The sequence below is a fragment of the Littorina saxatilis genome, linkage group LG16 (genome assembly GCF_037325665.1).
Source record: "Littorina saxatilis isolate snail1 linkage group LG16, US_GU_Lsax_2.0, whole genome shotgun sequence".
Taxonomy (NCBI): Eukaryota; Metazoa; Mollusca; class Gastropoda; order Littorinimorpha; family Littorinidae; genus Littorina; species Littorina saxatilis.
In genome coordinates, this window is record NC_090260.1 from 8678201 (window position 1) to 8690216 (window position 12016).

At 40.3% G+C, this 12016-nt stretch overlaps 1 protein-coding gene across 1 annotated transcript in view; it reads right to left on the reverse strand.

Moving 5' to 3' along the window:
- Window positions 1-6720, reverse strand: part of LOC138950313 (uncharacterized) — a 15563-nt gene extending 8843 nt beyond the window's left edge. Inside the window, exons 1-5 of the mRNA XM_070322061.1 lie at window positions 6671-6720; window positions 5884-6095; window positions 3563-3658; window positions 1062-1160; window positions 188-323 (exon numbers count right to left, since the gene is read on the reverse strand). Of these exons, the coding sequence (XP_070178162.1) occupies window positions 188-323; window positions 1062-1160; window positions 3563-3658; window positions 5884-6061 (509 nt within the window). The 5' untranslated portion in view covers window positions 6062-6095; window positions 6671-6720. The remainder of the gene's footprint in view (window positions 1-187; window positions 324-1061; window positions 1161-3562; window positions 3659-5883; window positions 6096-6670) is intronic.
- Window positions 6721-12016: the final 5296 nt, after the last annotated feature.

Below are 12016 nucleotides of genomic sequence, written 5' to 3' on the forward strand. Positions count from 1 at the left end.
AAGACTGTGACTTTAAGCGGCCTTGAATGCTACACACGGTGCGTGAATACCCGTGTACGATAAAGACTGTGCCTTTAAGCGGCCTTGAATGCTACAAACGGTGCGTGAATACACGTGTACGAGAAAGACTGTGCCTTTAGGCGGCCTTGAATGCTACACACGGTGATATTGTCACACGTGTACGTACACGCTCTCCAACCAGTGAGTTGCAATCATGCACAAGATGACATCATATGTGCCATCGGGGACGCACTGCTGGTAGAAATCGATGTTGGTTGCCATGGGAAACACGTTGCAGAATTTGGACATGTAACTGGATTCATCTGAAAGTACGGTATAAACAATGGCAAAAGCATGAATAAGATGTGTATTAAACGCGGTGTTGAACATATGAATATTCATACTAGTTTTAAAGTGTTTGTCTTTCTTGGTTTAGTTGTATACATTGCACTATTATAAACTGATTGGTGTAGCTCTGTACGAACCTTTGAAACTAATTTTCTTCTTCTTCTTCTTCTTCTTCTTCTTCTTCTTCTTCTTCTTCTTCTTCTTCTTCTTCTTCTTCTTCTTCTTCTTCTTCTTCTTCTTCTTCTTCTTCTTCTTCTTCTTCTTCTTCTTCTTCTTCTTCTTCTTCTTCTTCTTCTTCTTCTTCTTCTTCTTCTTCTTCTTCTTCTTCTTCTTCTTCTTCTTTGCTTCGACTGCCAAGTACAATAATAGACACTAGTGGGCTTTTAAAAGTATGACCGCCATTCAGGTAGTCATACTCCTGTTGCGGGGATGCGTGTTGGAAATGTTCCTTTTTCTTCGACCCAACAAACTCTGTCATAGATGACAGGGCTGTTTGTGTGTGTACTTGGACTTGTACTTGCGTGTACACACGAAGACGGAATAGAGAACTGGTAGGTCTACATATTAGTTGACCTTTTATATCTGAAAGAAAATTACCAGGACCGACCGGGATTCGAACCTCGAACCTTCCTAACAAAGGACGACGTCATGAACACTACGCTACGCGCCAGACAGTTTGCATTGCCAAAACAGGCGTAGAAAAAATGAAATACCTGACAGGCGACGGAAGAGGCTGTTGAAGTCGTTCTTCTCCTGGTCTTCGTAGATAATCTGAATGGGCAGCGTGTCTCCTTGTTTCTCTCGCAGGTGTCCTGATACAAGTAAGCAGAGGCTTCACTTCCTTAGACAGCTGAAGAAATTTAGACTGAACCAAGCCATCCAAAAGCAGTTCTATAGGGCCACTGTAGAAAGCATTCTGTGTTTTTCAGTCACCGTGTGGTTTAGCGGTGCCAGTGCTAGGAACAAGGAAGAGCTGGAGCGCATTGTCAGACAAGCGTCTCGTATTGTGGGTTGCGAACTTCCGTCAGTCGCCTCACTGTACAGCTCACGTTTAGCAAAGAGAGTTAGGGGTATAGTGGCAGACTCATCTCACCCAGCCGGCCATCTGTTCGAGCTCCTCCCGTCAGGCAAGCGCTTCCGCGCTCTGAAGAGCAGGACTTCTCGTTTCAGAAACAGTTTCTTTCCTGAGGCAGTCCTTGCGGCCTCAATGGTGGATCGTTCTTAGATCTGTTAGATCTGTGATATGTGTCAGTTAAAGTTTTGAAATGGATCGAGTATCCTTAAATGAAATATCTTAATAGATGTAAGGGTTGTGTCCCTTGAATAACTGTGTTAGCATGTACTCGGATTTATTATATTGATGACTATATTTTTAGATATGATTTTTAGGGAATTCATTTATCTTTATCCATGCAACCTGTGATTGCTCCTGTCAGATTGGTGCTAAAGGAACAACCAGTCCGTTTTGAACTGTCTGGTTGGTGTGCACACGTAGTGGGCCCAGTGAGATTGAACACTTTGTCTGTACATAGTTGTTGTGATATATGCGTGTGGAAGGAGTGTGAAGTTTTATGCATACACCATAACAAAATCCTGTGCTTTGCATTTGGTAAATAAACTGTTTGACTTGACTTGTAATATATCACACATGAACACAGAAATACACAGACAATACATATATCACACATGAACACAGAGATACACAGACAATAAATATATCACACATGTACACAGAGATACACAGACAATAAATATATCACACATGTACACAGAGATACACAGACAATAAATATATCACACATGAACACAGAGATACACAGACAATACATATATCACACATCGTACACAGAGATGCACAGACAATGGGCCTTTGAAATCAGTTATTCATCAGTGAATAATCAAAACAGTTATTCATAAGCGAATGAATGAATCAGTAACTTATCAATAGATAAACAAAATCTGTTACTCATCAGTGAATGAACGAATTTCGTTTCTTATCAGTAAATGAAAGAAATCAGTTTCTCTTTTGTTGATGAACAAAATAAGTACCTCGTTAGTAAATGAACGAAATCAGTAACCCGTCAGTAAATGAACGAAACCAGTTACTCGTCAGACATTTAAAGACATCAGTACCTCGTCAATGGATGAACGAGATGAGTTAACACTACAGAAAAGGAAGGAAGGTAACGAGTTAACACTACAGAAAAGGAAGGAAGGAAACGAGTTAATGCTACAGTAAAGGAAGGAAGGAAACGAGTTAACGCTACAGTAAAGGAAGGAAGGAAACGAGTTAACGCTACAGTAAAGGAAGGAAGGAAATTAGTTAATGCTACAGTAAAGGAAGGAAGGAAACGAGTGCTACAGTAAAAGAAGGACGGAAATGAGTTAATGCTACAGTAAAGGAAGGAAAGAAATGAGTTAATGCTACAGTAAAGGAAGGAAGGAAACGAGTTAACGCTACAGTAAAGGAAGGAAGGAAACGAGTTAATGCTACAGTAAAGGAAGGAAGGAAACGAGTTAACGCTACAGTAAAGGAAGGAAGGAAACGAGTTAACGCTACAGTAAAGGAAGGAAGGAAATTAGTTAATGCTACAGTAAAGGAAGGAAGGAAACGAGTGCTACAGTAAAAGAAGGACGGAAATGAGTTAATGCTACAGTAAAGGAAGGAAGGAAACGAGTTAATGCTACAGTAAAGGAAGGAAGGAAACGAGTTAACGCTACAGTAAAGGAAGGAAGGTAACGAGTTTATGCTACAGTAAAGGAAGGAAGGAAACGAGTTAACGCTACAGTAAAGGAAGGAAGGTAACGAGTTAATGCTACAGTAAAGGAAGGAAGGAAACGAGTTAACGCTACAGTAAAGGAAGGAAGGTAACGAGTTAACGCTACAGTAAAGGAAGGAAGGTAACGAGTTAATGCTACAGTAAAGGAAGGAAGGTAACGAGTTAATGCTACAGTAAAGGAAGGAAGGTAACGAGTTAACGCTACAGTAAAGGAAGGAAGGTAACGAGTTAATGCTACAGTAAAGGAAGGAAGGTAACGAGTTAATGCTACAGTAAAGGAAGGAAGGAAACGAGTTAACGCTACAGTAAAGGAAGGAAGGTAACGAGTTAATGCTACAGTAAAGGAAGGAAGGAAACGAGTTAATGCTACAGTAAAGGAAGGAAGGAAACGAGTTAACGCTACAGAAATGGAATGCATGAAATGAGTGACCTACCGATAACGCTGGTTATGAGTGACATGGAGCTGGCACCATCGTTGGTTCCGTAGTCACCTACAGTAAACACGCGTCCCTTCTTCACCGGCACGGCGTCTGCACACACGGAACACTTGTAGCGTCAACATCAACACGTCCAGTCACACACGGAACACTTGTAGCGTCAACATCAACACGTCCAGTCACACACGGAACACTTGTAGCGTCAACATCAACACGTCCAGTCACTCACGGAACACTTGTAGCGTCAACATCAACACGTCCAGTCACTCACGGAACACTTGTAGCGTCAACATCAACACGTCCAGTCACATGTCCTTGCTTCGACTTCATTCAAGTTTTCATGCTGTTCAGCATTAAGTCAAGAACATTAAAACATGCAGTCATATGTCCTAACCTTGACGTAATTCCAGAACATCAAAGCGTTCAGTCATATTTCATAGTCTTGACCTAAAGCAAGAACATCAACACATTCAGTCACATTCCATAGCCTTGCATGACGTAATGCAACAACATCAAAATATTCATCAGATGTCACTGCCTTTATGTAATGCAACAACATCAAAACGTTCAGTCATATTTCATAGCCTTGACCTAAAGCAACTTTCTTTCTTTCTTTATTTGGTGTTTAACGTCGTTTTCAACCACGAAGGTTATATCGCGACGATCCTAAAGCAAGAACATCAAAGCATTCAGTCAAATTCTATAGCAGTGGCGGATTTAGGGGGGGGGGAGCTTAAAGGGCCCAGGCCCCCCCTTCAGAGAAAAAGAGAGAGAGAGAGAGAGAGAGAGAGAGAGAGAGAGAGAGAGGGTGGAGAGAGAGAGAGAGAGAGAGAGAGAGAGAGAGAGAGAGAGAGAGAGAGAGAGATGATTAAATGACAATTTCTGAGCTCAGGTGGCCCTAGATTGCAGCATTTTGCTTCCTTGAAAAAGAGAAAAAACCGGGGGGGGGTGGGCATGGCGCTTTGCGCCCTCATTTCAGGCACTTCGCACCTTCAAGTTTGTGCAAAAAAGTTTGGATGGGCCCCCCCTTCCTTAAGATCCTGGATCCGCCCTTGTATAACCTTGCATGACTTAATGCAACAACATCAAAATATATTCAGTCAAATTTCCTAGCCTTGACTTAATGCTTCAGCATGATAACATGTTTCCTTGCCATAAAACATTCATTCACATTTCCAAACCTTTACAGCTTTATTTTCAAAACTCTTTCTGGCATGTCGCATAACAGCAGAACTAATATCTCACATGTCTTAAGATTCGGTGTGTAGTTTACGACATGTGTTAGTTTACGACATGCGTTAGTTTACGACATGTGTTAGCACAAGTCACTTAAAGGCGATGCGTTAAGGGGTTGCTAAAGTGTACCGGTTTTTGTCTCATTACCCGCTTAAACGACTTTAAAAAAAACTGCCCATTATACCTTCTGAGTTGATTGACACCTACACCGCTCAGCATGCCATAGTGTCTATGTTAGTCAAGGTATGTGGACAAAACTGACTGTTTTTGATGCAGATTTAATTGTTTTTTCTAATGACATGCAAAATATGTTTCGTTGCAGTTGTTCTGATGATTTTCCGATTTTAACACGGGCACCTTTTATTTGAGGAATTTGATTTCGGGGGGGGGGGGGGGGGGGGTGTTGTAGGTTCCACTGCATAGACACTACCTCGTGTAAAGTCAATCTCTTGTCTGAATAAGGTAGGGGAATGAATGGCCTTTTTACACCCCCGGTATAGGGGTGTGTATAGGATTCGGTCGATGTGTTTGTTTGTTTGTTTGTGTGTTTATGTTCGCATATAGATCTCAAGAATGAACGGACCGATCGTCACCAAACTTGGTGAACAGGTTCTATACATTCCTGAGACGGTCCTTACAAAATTTGGGACCAGTCAAACACACGGTCAGGGAGTTATTGGTGGATTAAGATTCTACAAGGACTTATAGAGGGACATATTAATGGTCAAAGGGAAATAACCTTCTCAGTTGGTGGCAGTGAGAATGGTAAGGACGGGGGTGTTTTTCCTACCTCGGAGGAATTTCTTGTTAGTCATATAATTGGTTTTACAATCAACAGCCTCATCACAAAGACCTCAAACCCATCTGCCTAGTTTTTTTGTGTATGACGGGTAGTACAGAAAGTGCTTGAAAGCTCATGTCTTTAAAAAGAAAGAAAAAAATCAAATATTGTAAAAATATCTTGATTTTAAAAAAGTAAAAAATCGTGTCACTGTAGTGTAACACAAAGACTCCTTTATATTCTGCAGTAAATGAAAGGCACACACACGCTCTTTGCTGGTCAACTTGAGTTGTGGACTGACCAATAAAAGACAGGATGAAAGGTTTTGAAGATTCAATCAGAAGGTTGGTTCGTTTTCCCAGCGTGTTGCCATAGTGACCGCAGCCCGGCTCCCAAAAAGGCAGGTGGCTGTGTTTGTCAAGGGTGGGAGTCTCGCGAGACGCCTGATCTGACGTAAGCTGTTCGCTTTTTGACGTCATAGTTGTGATGATGTCAGCTCAAACTTGGTCAGAACTGGAGAGAAAAAAATGAAACGGAGTGAGATTAAAAGGTGAAGGTGGATGTTCAAAGCGTGTTATTGGATACTAACAATGTGTGAGTGTAAGTTTGTGTGTGTGCGCGCGCGCGTGTGTGTGTGTGTGTGTGTGTGTGTGTGTGTGTGTGTGTGTGTGTGTGTGTGTGTGTGTGTGTGTGAGTTAATCAACGAACCGTGATAATTCTTGAGCACCTCTAACCATGCCGTACTGAACAAAAGCAGATCTCACCTCGTAAAGGAATGGCACAATGAGCTACAAGCATGCAGTACGTTTTGCAGAGAAAACAATGATTATATGAAAAATATACACGAACTAAACACACACACACACACACACACACACACACACACACACACACACACACACACACACACACACACACACACACACACACACACACACACACACAAGTTACGACAAGTCTTGAATACCAAGTCCTTTCGTCTTTCTTAGTTTTCATTTGTGACACACATGCATACACATTTAGATAAATAAGCAAATCAATACCTTGAAATATAAATCAATGAATAAAAGTAGCGGGTCAAAACTTACACTCTTATGTCCAACGCTACGGCAGTGTTCTTCTAAGCACGGCTTGCAGCATATGACACTCGCAGGCTGATTTCATTTGTTTTGTTTTACACCTGCAGTTCAGCAGCAGCCAAACACACTCAAGCCAAAACGTTAAGCAACATTTAGTTTTGGAATCTGCCTATACGCACGCACGCACGCACGCATGCACACGTACACACATACATACACACACACACACACACACTCACACGTACGTACGCACGCACGCACGCACACACAGACACACACACACACACACACACACGCACAAACACACACACACACACACACACTATCTCCTCCACATTGCTGATCGTTGTCGTAAGATAGTTTCTGTTCACTTCCTTGAGAGTAGATGTTCCCGGTCTTCTCGCGCAAAACTTGACGTAAATAAAGGTACACACAAATCAATAATAATAATAATAATAATAATAATAAATAACTTTTCTATAGCGCGAGTCCCATCAATTGGCTCCAGGCGCTTTACAAATTCATTATAGAATAAACTAGCACAAATCAACAAGCAAATAAATAACGTAAATAACAAAGGGCTTGACGTAAATAAAGGTACACACCAATCAATAACAGAGGGCTTGACGTAAATAAAGGTACACACCAATCAATAACAAAGGGCTTGACGTAAATAAAGGTACACACCAATCAATAACAGAGGGCTTGACGTAAATAAAGGTACACACCAATCAATAACAGAGGGCTTGACGTAAATAAAGGTACACACCAATCAATAACAGAGGGCTTGACGTAAATAAAGGTACACACAAATCAATAACAAAGGGCTTGACGTAAATAAAGGTACACACCAATCAATAACAAAGGGCTTGACGTAAATAAAGGTACACACCAATCAATAACAGAGGGCTTGACGTAAATAAAGGTACACACCAATCAATAACAGAGGGCTTGACGTAAATAAAGGTACACACCAATCAATAACAAAGGGCTTGACGTAAATAAAGGTACACACCAATCAATAACAGAGGGCTTGACGTAAATAAAGGTACACACCAATCAATAACAGAGGGCTTGACGTAAATAAAGGTACACACAAATCAATAACAAAGGGCTTGACGTAAATAAAGGTACACACCAATCAATAACAGAGGGCTTGACGTAAATAAAGGTACACACCAATCAATAACAAAGGGCTTGACGTAAATAAAGGTACACACCAATCAATAACAGAGGGCTTGACGTAAATAAAGGTACACACCAATCAATAACAAAGGGCTTGACGTAAATAAAGGTACACACCAATCAATAACAGAGGGCTTGACGTAAATAAAGGTACACACCAATCAATAACAAAGGGCTTGACGTAAATAAAGGTACACACCAATCAATAACAGAGGGCTTGACGTAAATAAAGGTACACACCAATCAATAACAAAGGGCTTGACGTAAATAAAGGTACACACCAATCAATAACAGAGGGCTTGACGTAAATAAAGGTACACACCAATCAATAACAGAGGGCTTGACGTAAATAAAGGTACACACCAATCAATAACAGAGGGCTTGACGTAAATAAAGGTACACACCAATCAATAACAGAGGGCTTGACGTAAATAAAGGTACACACCAATCAATAACAGAGGGCTTGACGTAAATAAAGGTACACACCAATCAATAACAAAGGGCTTGACGTAAATAAAGGTACACACCAATCAATAACAGAGGGCTTGACGTAAATAAAGGTACACACCAATCAATAACAGAGGGCTTGACGTAAATAAAGGTACACACCAATCAATAACAGAGGGCTTGACGTAAATAAAGGTACACACCAATCAATAACAGAGGGCTTGACGTAAATAAAGGTACACACCAATCAATAACAAAGGGCTTGACGTAAATAAAGGTACACACCAATCAATAACAGAGGGCTTGACGTAAATAAAGGTACACACCAATCAATAACAGAGGGCTTGACGTAAATAAAGGTACACACCAATCAATAACAGAAGGCTTGACGTAAATAAAGGTACACACCAATCAATAACAGAGGGCTTGACGTAAATAAAGGTACACACCAATCAATAACAGAGGGCTTGACGTAAATAAAGGTACACACCAATCAATAACAGAGGGCTTGACGTAAATAAAGGTACACACCAATCAATAACAGAGGGCTTGACGTAAATAAAGGTACACACCAATCAATAACAGAGGGCTTGACGTAAATAAAGGTACACACCAATCAATAACAGAGGGCTTGACGTAAATAAAGGTACACACCAATCAATAACAGAGGGCTTGACGTAAATAAAGGTACACACCAATCAATAACAGAGGGCTTGACGTAAATAAAGGTACACACCAATCAATAACAGAGGGCTTGACGTAAATAAAGGTACACACCAATCAATAACAGAGGGCTTGACGTAAATAAAGGTACACACCAATCAATAACAGAGGGCTTGACGTAAATAAAGGTACACACCAATCAATAACAGAGGGCTTGACGTAAATAAAGGTACACACCAATCAATAACAGAGGGCTTGACGTAAATAAAGGTACACACCAATCAATAACAGAGGGCTTGACGTAAATAAAGGTACACACCAATCAATAACAGAGGGCTTGACGTAAATAAAGGTACACACCAATCAATAACAGAGGGCTTGACGTAAATAAAGGTACACACCAATCAATAACAGAGGGCTTGACGTAAATAAAGGTACACACCAATCAATAACAGAGGGCTTGACGTAAATAAAGGTACACACCAATCAATAACAGAGGGCTTGACGTAAATAAAGGTACACACCAATCAATAACAGAGGGCTTGACGTAAATAAAGGTACACACCAATCAATAACAGAGGGCTTGACGTAAATAAAGGTACACACCAATCAATAACAGAGGGCTTGACGTAAATAAAGGTACACACCAATCAATAACAGAGGGCTTGACGTAAATAAAGGTACACACCAATCAATAACAGAGGGCTTGACGTAAATAAAGGTACACACCAATCAATAACAGAGGGCTTGACGTAAATAAAGGTACACACCAATCAATAACAAAGGGCTTGACGTAAATAAAGGTACACACCAATCAATAACAAAGGGCTTGACGTAAATAAAGGTACACACCAATCAATAACAAAGGGCTTGACGTAAATAAAGGTACACACCAATCAATAACAAAGGGCTTGACGTAAATAAAGGTACACACCAATCAATAACAGAGGGCTTGACGTAAATAAAGGTACACACCAATCAATAACAGAGGGCTTGACGTAAATAAAGGTACACACCAATCAATAACAAAGGGCTGTTCTTTAGGTTTCAAAAAACAAAGCCTGACGAGTTTTTGCTTTGCTGTTTTTGTTCTTTTTTGTGTTTTTTTCAAACATTGTTCTTGAAGCTGAATAGGCGCATTTTGGACACTATTTTGTGAAGTATTATGAAGCACTCTTTTAATAGTCTGACTGAATAACACTATTCTAAGAGTTTCGTCATTATGGACCAAGTATTGAAAATAGTGTGAAGGGCGCAGTGGGCTAGTGGGTAAGACGCCGGCCTCCTATGCGGAAGGTCGTGGGTTCGAATCCCGGCCGCACCTGGTGGGTTGTGGGTGGAGATTTTTGCAATCTCAACTTATGTGCAGACCCGCTAGTGCCTTAACCCCCTTCGTGTGTACACGTAAGCACAAGACCAAGTGAGCACGGAAAAGATCCTGTTATCCATGTCAGAGTTCGGTGGGTTATAGAAACACGAGAAAAGAAAAACAGCATGCATCCCCGCAAGCGGAGTATGGCTGCCATTCACATAAACACGTAAATAAAAAGAAAACACACCAGTAACCAGGTTAGGTACGTGTATATCTATAATTAATATTTTGGCACGTTACTGCCTTCTTCGGGATGGCAAGCTTAGGCCAAAACAAAATAGGTGTGGTTACGGTAACATAGCCAAAACAAATAGGGTAGGTAGGTAGGCAATCACTTTTTTTTTTTTTTACTTTTTTTTTCTAATGTGTACAAATTAAACCTACTTGACAGGGAAATAAGTGTGCGACACGGGCGCTTTCGCTTTCATTGCGTTTTTTGCATTGGTTTTTTTTTTTTTTTTTTTTTTTTTTGACAAATGTAATAAAAAGTTATAGGATCGGCCCCTAAAAATAGGGTAGGTCGGGTTACCGTAACCACACCTTTTTTTTTTTTTAGGCCTTATGGAAAGTAAACACGTGTAAGTTTCAGCCCATGAACGAAGAAGGGGAAGAACATTGCGTTTTAGAGTGTACAGCAGGGTTGCTTAACTTTTTGGCTTGAGTTTATCAGCAGCTGAATAGTAATGGATTTTAGACATGGTATTATGCTGACACTAAAGTGTTTAACGATGATAGAAATCTAGTGCGTTTCGGAAGATGTTGGTCGGGATACTTTCGATTTACATTAACAAAAATACATTAACAAAAATACAGGTCGCGCAAAGCCAAAATACTACATTAAATTTTTAGTCAATCTGTCGAACTCACAGAGTGAAATTGAAAGCACTGCATTTTTTCACCAAGGCAATATATAGCTTCGTCAATAAACTGCGGCAAGGAAATCACTGTCCCTTTTAAGTGAAAAACGTACAGAAATTCATTTTAGCGCAGTAGCGGTTGCGCTTAACAGAAAAGCGCACTTTTCTTTATTCTATTTATTTTCTCAACTTATTGTTAAACGAAACATAACATGTCTCTATCAGGAAATATACAGACCAAGATTAAATCATTTTTGGATCGATTATTTTAATTAGAAACTTCAGATTGATTTCAAATCTTCCAAGCTAAAGTGCAATCCCAATGCGTGTTGCTTGACCAAAATGTCAATCAATTGATCAAAAATGAGGTTGTTACAGTGCCGCCTTAACTTTCACAAAAAGCTGGATATGACGTCATAAAAGATATTTATCGAATAAATGGAGAGAAAAAACGTCTCTCATGTAAAGTTTCATGAAGAGTCCCATAGTCCAAAGTTTCAATCAATTCGATTGAAAAATGAGGGCGTGACTTTCACTTTGACAAAAAAGCCGGATATTACGTCATCAAAGACATTTATCCCCAAATATGAAAATTGTGTCTAGAGATATCATACTCAGGAACTCTCATGTGAAATTTCATGAAGATCGGTCCAATAGTTTTCTCTGAATCGCTCTTCACACACAAACACATACACGCACACGCACACACACCCACATACGTACACACACACACACACACACACACACACACACACACACACACACACACACACACACACACACACACACACACACACACACACACACAAACACACACATACAACACCACCC